Source organism: Vitis vinifera, chromosome 13 (genome assembly GCF_030704535.1).
Source record: "Vitis vinifera cultivar Pinot Noir 40024 chromosome 13, ASM3070453v1".
NCBI classification, from domain to species: domain Eukaryota; kingdom Viridiplantae; phylum Streptophyta; class Magnoliopsida; order Vitales; family Vitaceae; genus Vitis; species Vitis vinifera.
Genome location: NC_081817.1, coordinates 5214235 through 5240819, shown reverse-complemented (window position 1 = coordinate 5240819; position 26585 = coordinate 5214235). Strand labels below are relative to the sequence as shown.

The following is a 26585-nucleotide window of genomic DNA, read 5'->3' as shown; positions in this document are numbered from 1 at the left end:
TTATATAAATTAACCCATACACGACATAAATAATAATCATATAAAAAATAAAAGCATAAATATTACTTAATTATTAAATAAATAACATGTGATACTTTATATTTAATAATCAAATTGAGTCGGAACTTGTATAAGTTAATTGGTGTCTCAACTAAACAAGTTTCTAATTAATTTATTTACACGAAAACAAATTTCAAATGAAACAAATATGAGTTAAATAGTTTAAAATTATAATTGAGTCAATCAATACATTTATTAAATGAGTTAATTCAAATTAAATTTGTATTTAAATATCTTAACCCAAAAACCATAGATTTATTGAATAAGTCATATATGAATATGAATTTGACTCAAATATGATTATATTCAATTCAAACTTACGAAAAATATGTTGGGTTTAAGAAGAATTGTGTCAAATTTTTCCACTTCTACTAACCTAAGTTAATTAATGATACATAAATCATCTTTGGTACGTAGAATCAAAGAATGTGAGTGAATATTTTGTTTTTATTCATATTTACCTTCTATAAAAATAAATTTGATGATTTAAATTCTTATATTTGGATGTTTTTAGAAATATAAAGTTAGAATGTTTATTTGTTTTTGTTTAATGTTTTTATTTATTCATTTATTTAAAATTTTCATTTTAAAATAACAACTTTTGAGAGTTTTTATTATTATTAATTATTAAGGCTAAGAAAACTATTTACTCAATAAATAAAAATCAACCATAAAAAAAGTTATAAAAACCTAATGAAAATAAAAGGCTAAAATAATAATTTTAACATTTTCTAGTTCACTACATCTCTCCGCAAATCAATTAAAATCCCATTTATGAATATGATTTTCTTTCTATTAAAATTATTTTTTATTTTATTTCTATTTAAGTTATCGATATATGATAAATGAACGAGAAAGGTAGGATTTTCTTTCTATCGGATTTATTTTTTATTTTATTTTTATTTAAATTATCAAAATATGAAAATGAGGAAGAAAAGGAATAAGATCTATTATGATTTGTCATCCTCAAGTACTAAATATGACATTAATGTGTTTGGGTTTTTATCGACCATGGGTTTCTAAAAATAAATTAGGTCATCAAAGAAGTGAAGAGGGATGGATACTATGCTATCTCATATTCAATTTTTCTTTTAAAAAGCTTTTTTAAAATTATTTAATTTTTATATCAAAAAGTTAAAATAAGTAAAATCAATTTAAAGTAGTGTATAAAAATAAGTTATTGAGTTTAAATTTTTTTTTTTTTTCATTCATATTTTCTTGTATTATATTTTTCCTCCTTATTTTCTTTCTTTTATATTTTTCTTGAAAGTTTTTGAGAATCAAATTGGAAGATGTTTGGTAAAAACTTATTTTTTATTATTTAATGACTTAAAATAATTTTGAGTTAAATTATGTTTTAGTCATAGTTTTATTCAAATTCTATATACAATTTTTTTTAAAATTTCAATTTTGAAACATTTTATTTTCAAACACAAAATAATCATTAACTAAGGAGGTATTTGATAAAACTTAGTACTTATTATTTAATTATTTAAGTTGACTTTAAGTTAAATTATATTAAAATTGTTAACTTAAAATTTTTTATTTAATTCTTACTTTAAGTATTAAGGTTATTTGATAAAATTAATTTAAAACATATTTTAAAATATCAAATTGACATATTTATCATCATAAACTATAATTAGGATAAAAAAAAGGTTGAGTAATAGTAGAGATGTGAAACAGTAAAAGAGATTGTGAAATTAACTAATGTAAATGAAAATAGGAATGTGAAATGAAGATGCAGATTTAAGAATAAATTAATTATTTTTACCAGATATACTTAATATACTTAATTTATTTAATAACTTAAATTAAGTTATTAAGTGACGTGTTAAAATTTTTTTGATTTTAAGTCGTATCATTAAATTATTTTACGAAATATACTTAATTTATTTAACAATTTAAATTAAGTTATTAAGTTCTGTGTTTTCTCATATGTCTTTTTGAAAGAAAAAAAAAAAAAAAAAAGGAAAGAAAAAATAAAGGGAAAATGAAAAGGGATGGCTAATTGGCGTCCCTTTTCCTTTAATCTTTTTTGGTAATTCAAAAGTCATATTTGAGAAGGGAAGATGAGTAGCTTTTACAGTTTGAAGTGAGGGAGGCGTTTCCCGCACCCTATGGGCTGGGAATTCAAGCCCTGGCTCTACGCTTAGTTTACCAAATATAACCCAAGCTCCACGCTCTCCACTTTGAAAATTGAAGGTCACAAGACCAGAAAATTTCACCTTGAGTTGTATTGGATTCATCCTATGCCTCTTAGTCAATACTTCAAACCCATGACACTTACTTTTTTACCAAATCTAAGTCAAATTTTGAATGGAATCAGGACTCTCTTTACCTCATCAAAACCAGTTTTCTGACTCAAAAGACGCGTTTTCCATTACGTGTTTTAAAAGCATATTTTTTAAAATAATATTTTTTTAGTTGTCTTTTTAGGGTATTCTGATTTCTGAACAATAATTGAAAATATGAAAAATGATTTAAAATTTTTATGTTGTATGTAAACAAGAGGTATTTTCGTAAAGAACAAATTAAAAAAAATGACTTTCATATTTAAGTCACTAAACAAAATTTTATTTATAAAATAATTAAGAATTATTTTTAAAAATTATTTTTTAAAATATTCCTTAACATTCGGTTATGTAGTTTGTGATTACAAAGTTTCTTTTTGGTTTATGTCAATCTTTGTTGTTGCTTTATTAGTCTCTGTTTGTACAAACATTTTTTTGCTTTGAAGATTATGAAATTTTTTTTAAAAATTGTCAAATCATATTTACTTTTATGCCATAGTGCCCAATCTTAAAATTAATCATATATAAAAAATAGTTATTTTTATTATTATAGAAAAAATTAAAAATTATGAAAATTTTAAGGTCTTAATCTAGTACCTACTAGTTTTTGAATTTAAACATCATGGGTGTATAATAAAATTTACGTCATTCAATAAATATATAAATAAATGATATTAAAATGTGGGTGAATGAGATCAAGATATAATTATAAATAATAAGATATTCGGATATAAAATAATAAAACTAGTAAAATGGTAAATTTTTGAATATGTACTCAAAAAGTACAATTATATACTATAAGAGTATCATAAAAATGATTGAAAACAAACACCCACTATTATTAAATCTGACAAATTTAATATTACTATTCAAAAGATCTCATGGCAGTGGTGATGGTTATAATCTTCATGCCCTTAAATTATTGATCATCAAAGAATGGTTGGCCCTGGAAGAGTTTCCGAGGGGACCCCCTGTTTCTAGAACTGAGACCCACATGAAAATCCTAGTGCGCCTCCTTCACATTTGACCCATTCAGAACAAGCCCACCTTCCCCATTACAAAACTACACTAATAACTTTCCAAACGTCACCCTTTTAAAAAAAATGAAAAATGATATAAATATTATTTATAATTTCAAACCCATAACAGTTACTGTCTCATGTGAGGAATATTTTGGACCGTTCGCATGAATATTTCCAAAAAAAAAAAAGTCCTCAAATATATGTCCACCTCAAAAATCCAACTCATCATCCATCTAGAAAACCCATCTGTCTATCATTCTCTGCCTGGCTGCCTCTCTAGAAGATCAAAAGAGGATCTCTACCTTCTCTGTTTGGTTCTTTTATTGCCTTTTTTTTTTTTCTTCCTCTAGAAGCCGTCCCAAGAAATTTTCCTCCCGAGCTCTTCCCGTATAAATATTCAAGACTTGGTCTCTTCTTCTCAATTTGGAATACACCCAACACCCATTAGAGATTTCCTCCTAGTTTCTTCTGGTTTCACCATGGTTGCTGAGGATCCAATCCAGAAAACTTGGGAAGATGACAGTAGCGATTTGGATGAATCAGTGGAGACACTGTCTTTGTGTGATCTTCCTATGTATGGGGATATTGGTGGGGATTGGGATGATAGCTTCAAGGATGATCAGAGTTCATCTTCTGATCAGGAGTTCTTCGAGTTCTTCAGCGAGGATTTCACTGCATCGACCAGCCCGGCGGCCGAGAACATTGTCTTCTGCGGGAAGCTCATTACTTACAAAAAATTACCAGTTTGCGAGGACACCCAGAAGCTTGAAGACAGGACTGAAAAGAAACAGCAACAGCCCAAGAAGGGAGGCCTTCTCCAGAGGGGATTGAAGTCATTCAAGAGAGGGAAAGAATCCCGATCAAAGAGTATGGATGGCAGCCACGGGAAAGGCCTGAAGCTTCAACAAGCCCCGTCTTCCAAGTCCTTGCCAGACGCAGCAGCAGAGAATTATGGGTTGTCGCCAAGAAAGAGCGCGGACAAGTATGATTTTACATTCCCCAGAATGCCCATAATGACATACCCACCAAAATCCCAATGGCAGATGTTCTTTGGAATGGTGAGAATCCCCACAGAGATGGAGTTGAGGGACATCAAGAACAGGCAGAGCCGACGGACCCCATCAATGCTGGTCACATCGCCGGAAGAAGGCAAAAAGGGTGGCGGCCATAAGAGGAAAGGAAAGAGCTTATGGGGACTGCTGAAAGCTTTGGGGTGCAGCTCAAGCCATGCCAACACGGTGGCGAAGGCCTCACCGAGTTGCAATATTCCACAGCCAGAAAGCGTGAGATGGGTGGATTAGCTGCCTCTTCCCATTCATAGTCCCTGCAATACCTACAGGATTGACCATGAATCGATCCCACTACTCCCCTGGAAATTTAGGGTTCTTTGGTTTGACCATGTTCCATTCAACAGGGAAGATGGTCTGGTGGTGTGGGGGAGATTGTGAAAAATATTTGAAAGAAAATCAAGCAAATATTCTTTGGACTATCATAGATTTTAATAAATATGATATCATATCACAATTTTGGCACTCGTCTAGTTTCTGGTATCTTGGATCCCTTTGGATGTTTGAAGGGTTATATTTTTATTTAAAGTTCTTTCATGTTTTCTAAAATGTTGCTAACCTCAAAACCTATTTTAGAAATACCTAATAATTTTAGGTGATAAGTTTGGACACACCTCTTATTATTTATTTTTTAAAAAAAAATATATAAATAATAGTAGTTTTCATAGAACCTAATGATAAGTTGAGCAAAAACAATGTATTACCAAAAAAAAAAAAAAAAAAAAACCCATAAACTAAACATCTTACCAAAACAATTTTCAAATTAATATATCTCAGTCACTTGGATATCCATATGGGTTAAGATTTTTGTTTTTTGTTTTAATCATAAAACAATAGTTACTAACTATTGAAATTTTTTTAATCATAAGACCGTAGTTGGTGGATGTACCTTTAAATTTAATCCTAAATGACATGAACACTCATGTGGATAAGACTAATTTATTTGAGAATTATTTTGAGAATGAAATTACTATGCATAACTTTGTTTTAACTCTCCTATTTTTATTTTTTATTTTTAAATAAGAGTGAGTCTTTTATGCAATATGTAAATATATAAACTTATATTATTTATTTAAAAATTACTTTTAAAATTTTTAAATTTTGAGATAATAATGTTTTTTTCAATAACTCAATTTTTAAAATGATTTTAAAAGTCATCACATTTTTTAAGTAAGTTTTAAAGAAATCTCACATAGATCAGAAAATTGATCACGTCCATCTATTCGTCGTTGACACTTGAGTGAATGCAATATAAAGTTAGGATATACATCTTTTCTCATAACAATTACTTTTAGAAGAGTGGATAGTATCTAAGATCCTACAAATAAGTAGAGTATGCACCTTTTCTAATATCAATTACTTTTAAGAGAGTTAGCTATGCTTGAGGTCCTACAAAATTTATACGACTTTCCATTTCTAAAAATAGCAAACAAGAAGTATATCAATTTTTAAAGAGCTTTCAAAGTTTAAAGTAAGTTTTAAAGAGTTGGTACATTTTATATAAAAATTTATATTATTTTTTCTTTTTAAAAAATGGAAAACAAGAAATCAATCTAATCTAATCATTTTATTGCCTTAATTAGGTGTATTTATTCACACCAAAACTCAAAGTTCTAAGTGAAATATTAACCCCATTTTATATCATCAATAGAAGGAAATTGCTGGTATTTAAAATTTAAAATTAATTTAAAAATCATGGCCAAGATATGGAAGAAGATGAAGGGGTGTTGGTGATTAAAATTTTCTTTTACTTCATCTTTAAGAATTGAAAGTAAATAAATAGGAGCGACGTGGAGCCACGTACTCAAGCTTGTGATCCTGTGTTATAAAACAAGTAACCTGTCTCTTTCTAAGATACAAAAGCCGCCCTGACTCATAAATTTTAAGCTAACCTCAAGGCTATCTTTTTCACGATGAGGAAAGATTCAGATCACTTACAAAATTGGTTTGAATAAGATCCTTACGTCTTGGATACGGGTTCTATGAGATTGTGAATTGACTCTTTAAGAAACATTCAGATCTGAGATTGGGAAGTGATCAAAGCAATCTGCAGAACTACCCCTCCCAGTGACAGTCTAATTTACTTCCAACCTTTCACCTTTGTCATGCACCTTGCCCATCTTTCTTGTCTTTTCTGATCCAGGAAACTGCAGGAAATGGTAGAATATAGTAATTACAACATGCAGCATGTGATATCGGTAGTTGTCAGCCACCACCTTTGTGCTTGGTTGGCAAAGGAACTAATGTTTCATACGGAAGTTAGGCATGTTTCTCCTTAAATGAATACAACAAGCATCAAAAGACAAACTGCAAAGATGAAGGGAAAGCACAATTAGGTCCCAGTAAAGAAAATGAGGCAGCATGTCAGCGCTGTTGTCATCATGTGGAACTTATTTTAATGTGCTTGTCCACTCGCTGATGCCAACAATGGACAACGGATCTCACTATCAGCCGGCTTTTGTATTGGTTAATTTGGTTTGGGCTGACTTGAGATGAGGTGATCACACCAAGTCAACCCCAAACTCTTCAGAAAAGTACTCCATTTTATATTTCAATCCACCTGCTTTTGGCTTTAAGTCGGCCTTTCTAGATAGCAGCCCAAGTTGTACACCCTCCACCTAAATCCAAACCATAGCTCAAATACACACATATGTATAGCAAACCATAGCTGAAATGCACACAATCAAACACACGTGCCAGCAATGTTTGGTATATATATGGTCACACATGAGTGTTAACACATCACACGACCTATATATGCATATATAGCTACAGTTTGATATATGTGTGCATGGGCACATGTGTGCAAGTGTGTGTCTAAGAGAGATATGGCTTGCATAGCATGTGTGTCACAGATATGCACACAAGCATGCACACACACACACACACATATATATACATAATAAATATGTGAGCTGTGGTTTGGTATATATGTGTGTTCTGTGGGTCAGCTATGGTTTGGTACGTCTTTGCTTGTTCCCTAAAGTTTTCCCTGGATTCTGCTTGCCTCTACACCAAATGTGCCATTACGGTATCAACAGTCCAGTCCTAGTGTTCCACATCCAAAGCTACCGCAGCATACTGACTCATGGGTAATTTCACTTATGTACAGTTGCAGGTCATCAGACATAGCAAAGTGCAAAGTAGAAAACTAGTTAGGTGAGGTGATTTCACCTTTTCATTCATGAGCAGACTCCTAGAAGCAGCCTTTTCCATGATGCTGTTGTAATATTGCGTAAAAGGAGCATTGCCACCACCACCCTTTTCAAGCTACACATTACCCATTTACCAAACTGAGAAAGTCATGCTCAACATATTCCAAAAAAGCATTGTTGAAACAAAGGAGACAAACCTGAAGAAATGATTCAACAGATTGCTGATCATTTGGTGAAAATGCAACCTCATCTCTTTTCTTCTGCACAAACTCAACATTTTGCTCCACCTGCAGTGCCATAGGATAATGCCACAATTCATACAGTAATCAGTACCCAGTCTGGCATGTTCTGCAACATTAGATACTTTCAACCTAGGCATAATATTTTCTGGAACTTGTTTTGGCCCATTACATCAGAACATGGACCCTAATAAAAAACATGTCCCACCCATTTTAAAAATCCATATGGGTGGATCAAGGCTAAGTCCTGTGACTGTTGATTGTCCATGGCTGGGTTTGGGCCAAGATATCTGGACACAGTTTTCCCAGCCTGCCCAAGCCTGTAACTGACTAGGAAAAACGTGCTTATGTGCTTCATATAACATAACAGCCATGTTAGAAGGCATCATTTTGTTTGTCAAGTGATAGATTTGAGTATCCTCACATACAAGTTTGAGAACTATCCTTCATCAAGAGGATCAACCTAGGAAGGCCTCACTCAATCACATTAGGGCTAACCTGGGCCACATGTCAGAACCCGAGTTTTGTGAGGCTCAGTCTCCAGTTCAGAGCCCCAAAGTTTGATTAGGCCAGGGACTGACATGTGTGATACAATGGATTCAGATTTAGGCCAGACTATCTAAGTGCAACACCTGCAAATCAAGTCCTTAAATTAGAAGAAAATTTTCTTTTCAGAAAGCAACCTTTCCTTTTCCCTTTTTCTGTAATGTGTCTGGATAGGTGAAAGAAGTAATTCAACATAAGGGCATCTACCTGATCAATCAGACGCTTCACCACATGCCGCAAATTTTCAATAGTTATCTCATGAAACTTTCTCAGGCGAATTAGTGGAATACTTGCCAGCTCTGGAAAGGATATGTGGTAGCTCCACTGACCAAAGTGCACTGTAAGCAATTCAATGGCAGACAAAATGCACTCTTCTTGGAATTTCCGCGATTTTAAACAATGTTTTGGCAACTGTGAGAAAATTGGATGGTGCATAATTACAACATAGTAGATTTTATGTTAAACAAAAAGGAAGGATATCAGAGACCAGACTCATCATCAATGATACATGGAGGTATAGCAAATAAAACTCGAGAGAGGGTAAGGCACAAATTGAGTTAGAAGATGACGCTGTACACACAAATCAAGTAAGCAGAGGCACTGCTTCATGTAAGCTGCTAAAAATTTTAATCGAAATTACTATAGAAAAGAAATCAACTCAGTGTATTCAGTGAATGAACAGTGAGACCCTAGCAATAAGGATGACTCTCAAAGCCCTGGCCCTTATTACATTAGTGGGACTTTTGGCTGGCTCTTTCTCCATGGGCTTCTGAAAACCTCTAGAAAGATGACAAGTAATAGCAGTAACACCCAGCAGTTAACAGAGTTATAATCAATTAAGCCAGACAGTGACAATACTGCACTGATGTATTGCTTAAAGATTTTTAAGCTTTAAGAGCAGTAGATTTCTACCATATTGAACTTAGATGAACTATATTGTTGACTGTGGCAAGTTTTGAAAATGATTAGTATATATATTGAATTATAAACAGAAAATGTGACAGGTATGAATCATAAAAGGTTTGTGGGAAAAATCATCTTCTATTTTTAGTTACTAACAATAACAAATGACTAATTCATTAGCTATTTTAGATTTTACTAGAGCCAACTAAAACATTCCAATGTTCAGGAACACTCGAGATAGCCTGGGAACTCAGCACTTCATGGCTATCTTATCAAGAAACTTCGAGTGTGTGTCAAAATAAACATAATTAAGCATGGACATGCAAGCATAAGTGCAGAATTGAAGTATCACCATATAATACTAATTTCTAACCTTTATGGCAGAAGACATATTGAAGGCTTTTCCAGGTTGTCCACTTTCCTTGCCAATTTTATATTCCAAAGTATCCAACACCAATGACGCAACAGGGATGAAAACCCCACTAGAACTGGATAGATGATTCAGCCATTGGATGGTTTTAAGTCTTAAAGGTAAATATCTTGGCGCAGGAAACAGGTAAGCCACTCCATTTATGATCTGGATGATCATAAATAGCAAATGCTGAAGAGAATTATCAGATATGTTTGCTGATATAAACATGACCCAGAGATCAATGCAGTTAGTGTACTGCCAACTACATATCTTCTCAATTGCTTCCTGCCCAAGGCCAAATAACAAACAAAACATGAGAAAGAAGTTCCTCCACTTTGTAATATCACCATTCACAACAACTGTACATACCCATGAGCATCAAATCTAAAAGGAGAACATGTTAATACGTTGAAGATAACTGAAACCAGACAACAAAAACAAAGCATGACATTGCATACCTTCTTCCTTGTTCGAAGACCCTGCTGTAATATCTTGGCAAGTTGCTGCATAGACACCAGTGCCTTCTTGCTTGATTTCTCCACATCTAAAGAGCATAGCTCAACAAAGGAATTCCTGAGAAATTGTATATGCTTATAAAATCCAGGCTTCACAAATTTACTGTGAGCTATAAAAGCTTTATATGTTTTTATCAAACAGGTGTCAAAGCAGTCAGAGCTAAATATAAGAGCCACATCCTGTATGATGAGAAAGGTGCACGATGATACAGTCCCTCCACCTGTTGCCCATAAATGAACTGCAATCTGCATCATATACTGAGGAGTTAGGAAGGCACAACCCACCAAAACATGGGATTGGCATACAAAATTGGAACGGTCAAGCAATATGGTGAAGAATATGGATGGATATATCTATCACTCAAGATTTGTTAAACTTGCATGACCCAGCAATTTCAAGTTACAAACTTGAACCAAAAAATATATATGCTGACATATTAAGATATATATAACCATTGAACAAAAAAAGTACCTTATTAATCCTAAAATTGTGAAGTCAGGAAATATCTTTTGTAAAATATATTAACAGAATGGAGCCAATAGAAAAACATCCACGAAATATCTCTCAAGAAAATTAGAATGAAGCACGTAGAAGACATATCTATAGTGAACACCCACAACTAGGTTTCTAATACATCTCCAGCCCACACAAGTCTCAAGCCCTTGAGACCACTTTGAAAATATAGTGTTATGCTTCTAAGGACAATCTAGAATTAGGTTCAAGATACATAGAATCAATATCCTCACATGTAACAATAAAATCATTTAATATAGAGCCATCAATCGTCATAAAATCATAATTAAGATATTAAGAGTATTTAGAGTCATGTGAATATCCTTTTCACAAAAGAAAGTTCAGTAGAGGACAATATTGAGATTTTGAGACACTAAGAAGCAATGTGTTTTTGTTGGGGTCATCAAATGTGACATGACTTTAGCACAGATCAATTGTTACACAGTATGCATGAACACGGATACATCTTTAAGACAAAACATGTCTGAAAGCAAAGAAGAGCCTGAATAATGGATGGAAAAAAACATGTCTCGCAAATATACTCACTCAACAATAATTTGATGATCTGGTAACAAATGAATGCTTGGATACCAGTGGACATTTTTCACTAATGGTTAGAAATATACATGTCTCACCAATATATTCACTCCACCTCCTTTCCTTTCTAATTATGATCCTCAAATTCCTCTTCTACTAAAACAAGTGTGTTGGTTGAATCAAACTGATCCAGGTTGGGTTGTTCCAAATTAAGCCCAATTTATAGGTTGAATCTGACTTAGGAGTTGAAAATGAAAAAGTAAAAAATAAAGTAAATATCTCCATCAGAATAACTATAGTTTTAAAGATTTGGATTCCTTAGCTTTTCTTTTGATTTCTCTCTTTTAAAAAAATACCATGGAAGTTTAGAGGGTTTGTTTGGAAATTGGAAACCTGACTTCAATTACGTTCCTGTAAACAGCAGAAGTTGACACTTCTTCTATGATCCAACCATCAGATGTGAATAAATATCATTTTGGATATAATAGGATATACATTCCTGTCTTTGTTACTTCGTTTAAACCTGTCTATCGTGTCCATTTTGATTTCTACACCACTTTGACTTTGCGTACGATTTTATTTTATTTTATTATTATTTTTTTTTTTTAGGTTTCCTAAAATCTTATTGCAATTTTACAGTTATGATAATTATTTCCAAAAAGCAAAAATAATGTTTCCATGCAGTATTTTGCATTTCCAAGGAGGAAAGAAAACAGAAACAGCAATCTCCAAAAGCTGAAGTTATGCCTTGACATACAAAGATACAATTAAAAGTATGCAGTTTTTACTAATTATTCCCTTATGTACCACAGCAAAATTTTGCAAGAAATTGAAACTTTCAAGAAGTATCTCATATTTCTCGAAAAGTTTCTAAAACAAATGCCAAGTCACCTATTGTAGTATATGGAAAAAAAATAAAACCAAAAACAGTTAAGCACCAACTACTTCTGTTACCTACTAAAAGAGTAAACAATTTAAAATTGAGTGTCATTATAAAGATCACAACAATTGGTATGTTGTTTAGATGTTATCATGCAACAGTGATAAAAATGTATGTGATGAATTTATTTATGTAGTCACAGATTGTAAGCAAGATAATTCATTGCCTCTATTTGAATTTATCATTATATAAAAATGAAAATACCTTGATGAGTCTGCGCAACAAAGATGGAAATGTGGTAAAAAATATTATAGAAGCTCTGAGCCGAGTTAAGGAGAAGGCCAATATCTCAGAGTCAGTAACCTGATTGAGGAGAAACAGCGTACTCCTCAAATAAGACTTGACCATTGGCTTCAGAGATTTCCATTTTGCAGTATTCTTCAAATCCAAAATGGTCTCTTTCCTGCAACTGGAGCATGAAATTCCCAGTAATCCCCGAAATATATTATCAGCCTCACAAAGCATAAACATCAATATGTTGCAGAATGTTTCGCTGTTCTGAATGCTATAACTTGAGGCAGCAGCATCAAGGGTACTAGTTGAACTGGTTCCATAGTGGCATGCAGCCCGATACCCATTTAATAGACTAGGAAGGGCAGAGATGCTATGCTGATCTCCAACTATTTTACACCAAGAATCGATGGCAGAGTTTGTCAGCAGCTTGGCAATTTTTAAATTTAAGCTGTCTTCATTCATTGATTGCATATTGAGATCACTTTCCTCGTCTTCATCAGAGTACTATTGATGCAGAAAAAACATATTGAAACTCATGAAATGGAAAAACCAGCTAATAGGGGAAAGAAAATAAGGGTCAAAGATGAGAGCATAAACTGCCTGATTCTCTGAAACACCAACATTGAAGATCACATCCACAACATATATTCAAGTCAATTGCAGCCATTATTACATCCAATTACATCAATAAATATACATTCAAACATTCTCTACCACTTGGACACACTGTATCATGCCGCATATGAGAAACACAATGACAAAAGGAGAATATAGTAGTTGTGGTTAACCTTCAAGGACTTCATGCACATCCATCCAAATTTGGAACAAAATCATATTCCAGGTATGGATTCGAAGAAATAGTTGCAAAATATACCAAAAACTAGACTGCAACTCTATGTCCTGACATATTTTTCATGCATCCACCATAACAGTCCTTGATGCTGAGATTATTATTACTGTTACTTATTTTTAGGTGGGTGGAGGACAGACAATGAAATCAAACAACATTTAAAACCTTGAAGATGTTAAACATAATAAAGGTACCTATAACAAGTGATTCTCAATATTGAGCATTTGAATAAGCACATACAGCATTTTTACTTTTTATGTGGTATGGAAAAGTCAGACAAAAGATCCTTTATTATTCTACATACTAATGAGGAAAACCTCAATTAGTCTCATTGCAACAGAAATTGAGGCGCCTGCTGTATATTCCTTGTATGCTTTGGGTCATCCTTTGGACGCCCTTTTCTCTTTATATACAATATTGTGTTTTTACCTATCAAAGAGGAAATTTCCAATCCACTTTCTTTATATTATATGTAAAGAAAGTGGATTGGGAATGGCACCCCATTGTACTGTCATTTTGCAATAGCAAAGAACTGAATTATATTTTCCAATGATGCAATACAGAGCTTACAATTCAGAGTTGAAATGACTTTAGTAAGATTCAAAATTTTCATTTATTCTTCTCAGCCTTTTCAGAAACAAAATGGAGCATAAACAGAAAATAGAAATTATACGTAGATGCCCATGCTAAACAATTCATATCACCAGCCAGCAATGTGCCCAAAAAGAAAACCAACAAAGCTTTTCGGAAGATCTTAATTGTTCCTATAGAATCACATCCTTAATAATTAACTTACATTCTCATCGTTTCTCAATTCTTCAAGGCCTTTATGATAGCTTTCCAAGAACTTTGAAAATTCTGGGTCCTGAAAATTTTCAATACAAATGTTTCAGAAAATAAATGGATAACAAAAATTTGTTAGTAAGAAATGGATAACAGAGAACCCTAACCACTAAGGTATTAGTAATACATAACACATCCAACTGCCAGCAAGAAAAAAGTGGGATATTATTAAGATCTACTGTATATTTTACAAACTTAATTCCAGGCCAACATTAAGTATGTAAACATCACACATACAACTTCAACCCAAGCCAAAACAATTCATTCCCACTCATGTCCTGGTAAACATGATATCTTATCAGGATTTGGCACCAAATACATGTTAACAGATATGAGCCACAAGCCAAATATATGGTGCCTGCACTTCTGATGGAAAAAGGAAAGGATGGCAGTTCTTATAATCAAGACACCATTCAACATAAACCTTGTACATTTTTTTTTTTTGATAAATATCACAAATATATTAAAGGGCAAAGGCCACCAAGCATACAGGACGTATACAAATCTGCCTCAAAACGAGAGCACAAAAACAAAGACCCTTACCCTCCCTTAAGTGGCCGCTAGCCACTCAAAAAAACCTAAGAGTGAAGAGGACTCCTCTCCGATATACACCCTAGCCCAACTCCACAAGGTACAAACAAAAGAATTTTTGAGTTTCTGTATATTTAACATCCCTCCCTTGAAAGCTAACCTTTTTTGATAGGTAAATAGATTTCATTAAGAGCCAAAGGCTAGAGAAAGGCATACACGGAGTATACCAAAGACATAGAAGCAAAAAAACAAAGGGACAAAACAAACATGACCCTTACTTGGTGGCTAGCCAGTCTACAAAATCTATCAAAGACAAAGTGTGTTCCTCTATATACACCCTAGCCCAATTCACAAAAGTGTACAAAAAAATGGATTTAATGTCTTGATCATTCCTCTCCATATCATCGAATGTTCTCCTATTTCTTTCTCTCCAAATGGTCCACATCAAGCAGAGGGGGGCAGCTCTCCAAGCTTTCTTCCTTTTCTTGCCCACAAAAGAACCATGCCAACCTAGGAGGTGTTTTTTCACAGTGGAGTGCATCACCCATTGCACCCCAAACAGGGAGAAAATTAGGAGCCATAACATTCTGGCTTTCTCACAAAACAGTAGAAGGTGATTTGTGGTTTCCTCCTTATGTTTACACAAAAAGCATCTGTTGGGGATGCTCCAACCAATTCTCTTCAGGCGGTCTGTGGTGAGCAACCTATTCCAAGCCGCCTCCCAACCAAAGAAACTAGCCCTAATTGGAACCCAAGGCGTCCAAATAGTTCTAGCCGGGAAGGGGGGTTTGGAATCCCTTGAGAATGAGCTATAAAAGGACTTGACAGAAAAGATTCCATTCTTGTTCTCTTTCCACCGGAACAAGTCCTCCACACCTCTTCTAATGGTCAATGGATGAAGCTTACTTAATAAGCTTTCGACTTCTCCCACCTCCCAATCATTAAGGTATCTGTTAAAACGAAGCCCCCAGCTACCTCCTCCTTCGTCTTCCTCCCAAGCCTCAGCAACCCATCCTTCTTTGTTGACAGAGAGGTTAAACAAGATGGGGAAAGCTTCCTCCAGAGATTGATTTCCACACCACAAATCCTTCCAAAACTTCACTCTGGTGCCGTCCCCAATGATGAAGCGGGAATGAGAACGAAAATTCTCCCAACCTTTTCTGATGGCCTTCCAGACCCCCACCCCATACCGGTTTCTTGCATCTTTGGAGCACCATCCTCCCTCTTGAAGATCATACTTACTAAGGATAATATGCTTCCATAGGGGCTCATTCTCATTAGCGAATCTCCACAACCATTTCCCCAGAAGGGCCTTGTTAAAAGTAGCTAGACTACGAATGCCCAAGCCACCTTTCTTTTTATCGGCACAAACAGCCTTCCAACTCACCAAGTGAGGTTTTTTCTCTAAGGCTCCACCGCCCCATAAGAAATCCCTTTGGATCTTTTCAAGCCTTGCGCACACTCTCTTGGGGATCACAAAAAGAGAGTAGGTTGGGAGGCTTGAGAGGGTGCTTTTCAGCAGGGTAAGACGGCCGCCTTTGGAGAGGTATTGCCTTTTCCAGAGAGATAACCTTTTCCTGAATCTTTCTTCCACTGCATCCCACACCCTAATGGATTTGTAAGGGGCTCCAAGGGGAAGACCCAAGTAGGAAGTAGGTAAGCTACCTATCTTACAACCCAAGACCGCCGCGAGAGTCTCCATAGGAATGCCTTCCCCCACTGGTATGGCCTCTGTTTTATTCAGATTGACTTTTAAACCTGAAATCACCTCAAACCACATGAAGGTCCAACTAAGGTATTGCAACTGATCTGCATCGGCGTCACAGAAAATTAAGGTGTCATCGGCAAACAAGAGATGGGATACGACCAGCCCCACACTTCCTCTTCCTCCCACTCTGAAACCGGAAATAAAGTTTCCATTTCTTGCTCGGGACAACAATTGGCTAAGAGCTTCCATGGCCAAAAGGAAAAGATAGGGGGATAGAGGGTCGCCCTGTCTCAGTCCCCTAGAGCTACGAAAGAAGCCCGAGGGGCTTCCATTGATAAGGATCGAGAAGGAGGCCGTGGAGCAACACCATTTTATCCAATTAATCCATCTGTGCCCAAATCCCATCTTGGACATCACCTCCATAAGAAAGTTCCAATTGACATGGTCAAAGGCCTTCTCAATGTCCATCTTGAGAAGGAGACCCGGGATGTTGTCTTTCAATCTAGAATCAAGGGCTTCGTTAGCAATAAGAACAGCGTCCAAAATCTGCCTCCCATGAAAGCTAACCTATTCCTTTCCTTCCATTTATAGAAGTATTAATGCAATATATGAAAAAAAATGAATACCAAAAAGGTTCACATATTCATCACATTCATGGAAACTAGCAGCCACAAAGTATGACTTTAAAAAGGCTTTTTTTTTTTTTTTTTGATAAGTTAAAAGGCTTATGGCTGTTAAGAAAGTACAATAAGATACTATTTACCTTCTTTCAGAAGAAAGGAAAGAAAAGAAGCAAGAAATACAGCCAAAGTATTAAACCATTTTCTTGATATTAACTTTTTCTTTTAAATAAGAAATAGTCATTTCATTGAATTGAAATGGCAACTAGAAAGAAGGATAAGAATCTTTCATCAAGTAGACATCCACTATACAGAATCTGGCATAAAAGGAGAGAAAACCTATACCAAGCCAAAAAAGCAAATATAACTGCATAGGTGAAGATGGTTACAACATCACCCAATAAAACTCATAGGGGTTAAAAAATCCCCTGCAAAAGAAACTAGTTAGCTCTCCATGGTTTGCTAGCATGTCTATAACATGATTGGCTAAACTAGGAGCTGAACAAAGGGAATGATGAAACACTAAAGTGATATTAATTATTTGATGCAATCATGCCTCACATATCCACAGCCCTCTTTCTTTCTAGTGAACCATATCATGGGAACAACAAAATGTAGTTCAACCAAGAGATTGGAAAGACCTAAAGTTTTGGCCTGCAACAGAGCCTAAAAATGGCTTGAATCCTTATCTTAACAGCAAAAAACCCTCTCTCACAGGTTTAGAGAAGACTCTTAACACTGTACCACAATGATCCTTAATTAATCCCCCAGTCCCTAGTTGTCTAGGGTTGCCTAAAGAACACCCATCAAAATTAACTTAACAAGATCCATTCGAGATGATAGCCAACTAACCCCTTGTCATGCATACCAGGTTCTATTCTAGCAGTATAATGCTCAAAGAGGTGGTTGCAAAGGCTTCACTAGAAACAGCCTAGAGAGAAGAAGAAAAGTAAACCAAGTCCCTAACTTCCTTCAATGTCCTTTATATACACTCGAATCCCTACATTCCTTACCTATCAAATAGTCCAAATCAAAATGAAGCTAGGAATATGGTATAAAATGTTGTCAATGGGGGGTCACCCAAAACCCTTAAAGGAAATTACTAACATCTCCACCTGCTTATGGTGGAACACAATCAATCACAGAAAGTTTTCATTTCTGGGCATCCCAAAAGGACACACCTACAAAAGAATATAATTACACAGAATAACATGAACTCAAAGGCCATCATCTAAAGGAAATTTCTGATTAAAACTGATCATACACATCAATTTATCTAACCAAAATCCTGCCAAAATGGGGTTTTAAGTTATCATATTATAAGATGCAACTAAAACAGTACTGAAAAAGCACTTGGTCACTTGTTACATGAGCCAAGACTACAACATGAAGAATAAAGCCCATGATTGTTGACAGGTCAAATGCAGATTCCTCACTACATAATTATTATCATATACATATAGAAACATGCACGTAACACAGCTGGATGAGAATGGAGTCGGACCATTCAAGCTTTTATCTGATAAGCTTGTTTGTTTGTGCAGAATGAATAGGGATGCAAGCACATTTCAAAAGCCATGACACATTAGGGATTGTACTCCCCTTTCCATAATTTTAGCTTCAGGCTAACTTATACTAACCCATAAGCAGTAGGGTAATTAAGTCATTGAGTATCAAATTACCATACATAAATGATTGCAATCTAACACTAAATATTATAGCATTACCTTTTCCTTCAACCTGTCCAATTTTTTCTTTTTCTTTGCAAGTTCCAAATGAATTTCCCTGTTCTGCACTAATAAGGCACTACCACCACCATTGTCTGCATATAGACTAATCAAAATTAGAAACAGAAGGAAAAGAAGAGGTGAGGGTGGGTGATAATGGGTACAAAGAGCATAAAATCCAGTCAAATAGGATCCTCACCTTCTAAAAGATTCCCATTTTCACTTTCAGGAACATACATACAACTTGAGTCCTGGTCATCAGATCAAGGAATCAGTGGAAAAAAAATCTGATAGGATACAAATAAAAGTCAAGAAAAGTTTCAGGCATAGTTCAAAACCTCTGAAAGAAATCCATCACTGTCAGAATCATCTCCAGCCACATCACTATCGTCTTCACTGAATATTGAATCGAGAGAAGTACCTTCGATATCCTCACCTTCAAGGTTTCTGAGAACAATAATCGGATTTTATACTAATTAAAAAGATCAATATATGCACAATCCTCAAGATAAATTGATGGGGTGAGTTTTCAAGGATTGCTTATTAAGGAAAGAGAGGGGAATAAAGAATCCTAAGTTACTTTATCAAGGGTATCAGAGTAAGCCTGCAAATTTTTAGTTTTTCTTTGATGTCATAATTAGAAAATAGTTGGTATTTGAGTCTCATTTAAAATTTGGGACTTATTTTGGCATTTGAGTTCTTATAATTAGAGAATAGCTGGCATTTGAGCCAACAAACATGAGAAATTCGAGCAAATTTCTAATGAAGCAGCACCAAACTCTTATGGAAATTTTAGAAGATTTGTCCATTGAAATCCCACCCGATGAAACTGAGGACCAACTGAAGGAAAGGGAACAGATACTGCAAGAAACACCTCTAACCTTGAATTAGGTAATGAAAAAATTCATTCTAGTGTATATGATGATTTGCGTTGGCCTATTGCATTGAGAAAAGGCCCTAGAAAACACACTCCACATCTTATTTCAAGTTTTACCTCATCACATCATTTATTTTCTACATATTGGGCCATTATTACCCTAATATCTTCTGTTGAAATTCTAAACACAGTCCAAGAGGCACTTAGAGATAAGAATTGGAAGAAAGCAATTAATGAGGAAATGCAAGCCTTAGAAAAAAATGAGACACGGGATATAGTTGAGCTTCCTAAAGGGAATAAACTAGTTGGTTGCAAGTCGATTTTCACAATTAAATACAAGATTGATGGGACAATAGAAAGGTATAAGGCTAGGTTGGTAACCAAGGAATTCAACCAAACTTAAGGTATTGACTACTAAGAGACCTTTGCACCCATGGCAAAAGTGAATACTATTTGCATTCTATTGTCTTTAGTTGCTAATCTTGATTGGCCTTTGCAACAATTTTGATATGAAAAAATCCTTTATTACATGGTCACTTAAAAGAAGTATACATGGATACCCCTCCCTAAGTTTGGTGACAAAGCTTAGAAAAACAAAGTTTGCAAACCTAAGAATTCTCTTTTATGGACTTAAATAGCCTCCAAGACCATGGTTTGGGAGATTTACAAAATCAATGATAAAATGAACTACCATCAAAGCTAAAAGAATCACACTATTTATCAAATGCAACTCCTTTGATAAGTTGATTGTCCTGATAGTTTATGTGGATGACATTATTATTATTGGAAATGACAAAGGGGAAACTCAAAGACTAATAAAAACTTATTTGCCCAATAAATTTGAGATCAAAGATCTAAGGACTCTTAAAAAGTATTTCTTGGAGATTGACGTGGCACATTCAAAAGAAGGAATATTTATTTCACAACAAAAATATATCCTCGATTTACTAAAGGAGACAGGAATTCTAAGATGTAAACTAGCAAAGACTCTAATTGAACAGAATCATAAACTAGGAGGAAAAATGAAAAATGATATGGTAAACTATGGCCTCTATCAAAGACTAGTGGGAAATTAACTTATTCATCTCACACCTAACCATACATTGCCTACACTATAGGTGTGGTATGTCAATTCATGCATTCACGATATAAATCTCACATGAAGGCAATATACAAAATCCTAAATTACTTAAAGTCTACACTAGGAAAGCACATATTTCAGAAGAACAAAAATATGAAATTAGAAGCTTATGGTGATGCTAATTAGGCCGGAAAATTTAGAGGTAAGTATAATAATTAATAGCATAAAAAATATAAAAATAAATATCAAATTATTATCTTTAAAAAGTTAGAGATAAGTTATAATAATTAGTATATAAATTTTTGCATAATAAGAAATTAAATATGAATTATATTTTATCACCATCTAGTGTATTAAAAGATTTTTATTACAAAATAGATACATATTTTCAAAGTTTTAAACTAATTAAAGTTTACTAATAGTTTGTTATAATATTTTCTTAAAAAAATTTCTCAACATCCTATTAAAAGTAATAATATCAAAGTCAATCAAACTTAGCAATTTATTAAAATAGCAAAGGCAAAATAAATATGTTCTCCAACTACAATTAACCATATATTATTATAAATGACTCATACTTACCTTATTGTGTCTATGCTTAGTGCTAATTTATTTTTCATTAATGTCGCATCCAAGTACCCATAAGGCCACACCCATAGTTGAGATTCTTTTCAAACGAATCCATGTGTCTTCAATTTTAGGATGCAAAAGATTTGACACCTAGACACATACCCATAGCCAACACCCATACCCAAACCCATGTAACATAGCTCCTAGAAAGCCTTATTGAGGCTCAAGGTTTTCTTGTCTTTTCTTTTCTATAATCTATCTTCTCTTTTTTCTCACCAAGTCAACATAGGCATTAACTTCTTCTAGTGGGAGTGGTTTGTTAGCACCCTAATGTCTAACACAAGGCACCAAGCACGAGGCCATCGAGTGGCACGTTGCACTTGTAGACATGCCCTAAGGCATGTGGTTGGCATGTCAAAATTAAGACAATGTAGTTGTGAGGGTGATGAATGCATAGCTAGAGTTGTGCAACATAGGCAACATTAAACCATAAATCAGCATGTTGACAAATGCATGAGGCCACAAATGTGTAGCAATGTGATCTCACATCATCAACATGGCTTAGCCATGAGGCCACAAGCAAGCAACAACAAGGCCCACGCGTGAGTAGCAACATGGCACAACTAAGGTAGGCTAAGGTTTAGCATTGGCTTGATTTTGTAGCAAAAGGATTTAGCATTGGCATGATTTTGTAGAAAGAGGTTGAGATGGTGGGAACCACAAAAATAATTTATGGAGTTTTAGAAAAATCCATTGTCTCCTCAAGCATCCCTAGTGACTCCTGTCAAAGCCAAAATGGCTTATAATGCTCTTCGAAAAGGGATGGGGTTGGCTGGTCAATGTTCTCAAGAGCCACATGGAGCATTGACTAGGATCGCTTCCTAAAGCCTCAAGGCAAACCTGAAGCCATCCCTAAGTCATGGGCATGACTCGATTGGCTTAGCACAAGGCACAATGCCTTGTGCAACTAAAAGGAATGCCATGGGCACAATGTCATGACATGGTGTGCTTGACATGAGATTGCAACAAAAATGAGTGATAGAAGCATAAGTATATCTGATATAGACGTGGTGGTGCAAGGTTGGCCTTGACATATGACATGAGTGTGCCCCATGTGCATGGCATGTTTACCCTTGACACATGCAAGGTGTGGCCAACCATTGCAAGGCCTTCACCATGGACACTAAGCCATAGGCAGCGACAAGGATGAGGTGTTGGCATAATGCCATGGTAAGACTTGAAGCCATGAGGACTGGTATGAGACATCAACATAGGCATGTTAGTGCACCCTAACCCCAAATAAGACATGCATTAAGCCACCTTTTTTACCTTCCATTTAGCAAATTTGTTTCATCCTGTAATTGATCATCGGCAGCATCTTGCTCACCCCCTACACAATTGAATTAAAAAAAAAAGATTGCACAGCTTGAGTGGACAAAAATACACTTGCAAAAAGAAAAGGCAAAGAAGAAGTCATCCAAGATTATAGAGAGGGTCAAAGTGACTAATTTAAAAACATTAATAACAACTAGAGTTATTAATAAAATAAGCCATTAGATTGAATATTAATGTTGACCATAACAGGTCGGTCACTTCAAATAATCCTGGTAGATATGTTATTTCTAACTCCTATAATGTCTCCAAACAGAACCAACTACAAGTTGCCCAACAGGAGGTCTTTTGAAGACTTGAAACAATTCAAACATACAATTAAATCTTCTTTTAATAGTACATTTCTGTAATGGATCAGAGTGTACATAAATGATCATTCTTTGACAATGATAGGCTTTGTTGATCGACTAAACTCAAAGTAAGAAGAGGAATCTTGTTTTTCATTATTCTTTCCTCTTCATGCATGCCTTTTTTTATACATCATGTGCACTGTACTACGCCATTCCTTTAGGCCCTATTAATATACATACACTATTTGCCTATTAAAAAAGGTTCCAACAAAAGCCTCGAAAGCATATTGGGGGAGAATTTTGACCTTGAATCAGCTAAAACAACAAGGTTTAATCTTGGCAAATAAATGTTATTTATGCAAAGGTGAAGAAAAAACAATTGATCACTTACCCCTTCATTCCACCAAAGCAAGGATCTCATGGTAGCTAGTTTTCTCCTTGTTTGGTTCAATATGCATGTTGTCATCTCCATTAAAAGAGACTCTTTTAAGTTGGCATAAGGTCCCCTTTGTGGGAAATAAACGGAAGAAGGCTTAAAGGGTTGCCCCCTTATGCCTTTTTAGACCATTTGAAGGAAAGAAACCAGAGGTTGTTGGAAAGTATAGAATAAACGAATCAAGCACTCAAAACTTTGTTTTCATCACATCTTTTACTTTGCACAAAAATGTTTTTAGATGGTGGGTCAATGTTTATGGTAGATTTCATGAATTGGTTGGGTAATCATTAAGGGGAGGGTGCTTCCTTTTGTTTCTCTTCTTGTTCATTGCCATTGGGCACCATTTTGTATATGCCCTCTGCACTTTAATGCACAATTTTTGCTAGGCACTATTAATAATATTTTTGTTTGCCTATTAAAATAATAATATCAACTGAAGATGGTATTTATATCTAACTCAGCTTGACTGTAATTTCTATAAAGAAAATGCATTTGTGTTCAGCTGATAAGTAGTACCAAAACGCATCCACAGGAGGAAGATTTCACAACTTTTCACCAATGCCCTCAGCAGGTTTTAGTAAATTACATCTCCATGGATCATAATTACTAATAAAGTTCAACAATCATTTTTGCCCACAGATGTAGCCCTCTTACTCGATATCACCTGTCTTTTGTGTCCCTTCGTATCAATTTTTCTAAATTCTAATTAACACTTCCATCACCCCCATAAAATGTATCAGATCTTCCACAAGTACATAACACTTAATTTCTCATTCTGCAATTGCCAAAAAAGATTATATATTTAACTAATGCCAAAGTTATCAGTGGATCAATTTACAAATCCACAAGAAACGAAAAATTAAAGCGTACCAAATCGGATGTTTAAAATACAACTTACTAGAAGATTTCTTCTTGAACATAGACTTCAGCTTTCGCTTTCGTTTAAGCACGGACTGAAGATTCTTCTTTGCAAACTTTCTGGCCTTCTTTCCAAGTTTTCCCATTGTGCAGCAATTGACAAATACTCTAGACAAACAAACGTCATTCAAAACCCTATAAGAATAGGGCCTCTCTACTTGGAAATAAAAAACATAATCAACCAAAAACCAGGAGAAATATGGGATAAAAACCAAAGAAAATGTTAAATTCTACAACATCCAGTTCAATCCCAAGTGTTCATTCATTTCCCTACTTCGCAAAAATATGAGAATCCTCGTTTTGTAAATGGAATCAATCCTTCCGTTGCAAACTGTATCATGTAGAAACCATTTAGAGTATGTAATTTTTTTGGTCTTTCAGCAACAAACCTCAATCCAAAACGCAACCCTACAAAATGGTATGGAGGATTCCCGACGGCAGCGGCTAGGCCGATTTGCAGGAGCGACAACGTTATGCGGTTCTTTTCCCTTTCAGTTCAGCTTATAACACCTCCGAGTAGGGTTTTAAACTTCTAACAACAAAGCTCACATGCATAGGATTTAACAAGAAAAATAATTAAAAAAAAAAAACTTTATATTGTGTTTGATAACATTGAATCGGGTTCGATTTACTTCGGGTTGCCCCATTCATTGGCCCAAACCCAACTCAATTTAAACCAGGCTCATTAAAAATGAACCCAAGCCCAACCCGATTTACATAAAAGGATTCTCATTATGTCCCAAACATCGGGTTAGGTAGGTCAGAGTAATCCGGCCAAGTTGTATCCGTAATGTGTATCATTTGTATAATAATATTTATTTTATTTTTTTATTTAAAAAAAATTAAATTATATTTTATCATATATTTTTTATTTTAAAATATATATAAAATTTTATTTTATTTTTTGTGTTGCTATTTGGAAATTTTTTCTTTAAGTTTTATTTTTTTAATGAATTCTTGCATTTTTAAATTTTTAGTTATTTTTATATCATTTTATCTTTGTGAGCAATGTTTTCAGAATCGGATCGGTCATTGAACCGAACCGATTCACGATTCACTGGTCACAGTCAAACCGGTGACGTCATAAATATATATTTTATTATTTTATATATTATAAAAATTTTAAAAATTAATAAATTCTACGTAAATTTTGACACCATCTACTTTGTCTACTTTGTTTGTTGAGTTTTATCACAAAATTTTTTACCTGTAAAATTCATCAATCTATCATATATGATATCTATAACACAATATAATCTCTGTAAAGCCCAATATATTTAGACTAATAACAAAGGAGGACACAAAGATGACAAGTTGACAACTGTAATCTCTGTAAAAGAACATCATTGATTTATAAACCAAGTCTTTATAAGCCCATTTAACAAACAAGCAGGGAGGGCCGGAGGGGTACCAGCGGCAGGGTGGGGTACCAGTCGGAGCCGCCTTCCAACGCCGGCTTTACCGGTTAACAACAGCAAGGAGCTTTGCCGACTTCCAACGCCGAAGGTTGCAGGCCTGTAACGGCTGCCGGTGGACGCCGTCTGGGTGTCGCGGGCGGAGCACGTCGGGGGCAGACAGAGGGCACGCTGGCAGCTGCTGCGGGGGGAGGACTGAGGCGGCGAGGGTTTCCAGTTTCCAGGCTTTCAGGCAGCCTATTTACCCTCCAAAACGGCGTCGTTTTGATGCTGTGTAAAAAAAAATTTAATTGAACCGGCCGGTTCGTCCGATTCACCGTTCGATTTACTGTCATCAGTTTTGGTTGCGGTGGGAGTTCCTATGGTGCTCTTAGAAGCTTATATTACTGCTCTGTTGTCCACTTGCCCTTTGATCATTCCCCTCTTTGCTGCCAGGAGGCTTGACGGCTTTCCTTTTTCCCTTTTCCCCTCATCTGATTCCTACACAATTTAAGTTTTTAATAGCGGTATTTATAAGAAAATTAAATATAAAAAAATATTTATTTTTATATTTTTTTCTTCCTGGGTGCGGCCTCGCTTGATGTTGCTTGAGAATGGGCTCCATTGTCTGTTTTGTCTGTTGATGTCCTCTGCCCCTCACCCTGATGACGTGGACTGTGGGAATCTCAGTATTTGAATCATGTGACATATTGCCCATCTAATTAAAAAAAAAAAGTACAGGGTCACGCGCAGAAGAAAATCTCAATTTAATGATGGCGGCAACGGTCACATGTGACCAATCTTTCACTTTTTTTTTTTTTTTGTTCGGTTGGTGAAGGGATAGAGATTAACAAGATCACACTCTACTCTTCTTATAACATCTATAACTTGAAAAATAAAATAAAAAATC

At 34.9% G+C, this 26585-nt stretch overlaps 2 protein-coding genes across 5 annotated transcripts; one reads left to right on the top strand and one right to left on the bottom strand.

Moving 5' to 3' along the window:
• Window positions 1-3638: 3638 nt before the first annotated feature.
• On the top strand, window positions 3639-4909 carry LOC104881118 (uncharacterized). Its single transcript, XM_010660129.3, has one exon. The coding sequence runs from the start codon at window positions 3856-3858 to the stop codon at window positions 4675-4677; it is 822 nt and encodes a 273-aa protein (XP_010658431.1). The 5' UTR covers window positions 3639-3855; the 3' UTR covers window positions 4678-4909.
• Window positions 4910-6174: 1265 nt separating this feature from the next.
• Window positions 6175-26141, bottom strand: LOC100247856 (protein REBELOTE). 4 transcript variants are annotated; one of them, XM_010660131.3, is made up of 14 exons: window positions 24671-24850; window positions 24262-24389; window positions 22575-22635; window positions 19056-19164; window positions 18917-18968; window positions 18718-18812; window positions 14085-14153; window positions 12409-12942; window positions 10157-10459; window positions 9660-9983; window positions 8591-8794; window positions 7796-7885; window positions 7618-7713; window positions 6175-6750 (listed from the first exon to the last, which is right to left on the bottom strand). In XM_010660131.3, exons 2-14 carry the CDS (start codon window positions 24365-24367, stop codon window positions 6739-6741), a joined length of 2055 nt encoding a protein of 684 aa, XP_010658433.1. In that variant the 5' UTR covers window positions 24368-24389; window positions 24671-24850; the 3' UTR covers window positions 6175-6738. The 4 variants fall into 4 exon arrangements, with proteins under 4 accessions (XP_010658433.1, XP_002274888.1, XP_059597759.1 ...); XM_002274852.4 differs by having other exon boundaries at window positions 6175-6590; XM_059741776.1 differs by lacking the exon at window positions 24671-24850 and adding an exon at window positions 25693-26141 and having other exon boundaries at window positions 6601-7061.
• Between the last annotated feature and the right edge of the window lie 444 nt (window positions 26142-26585).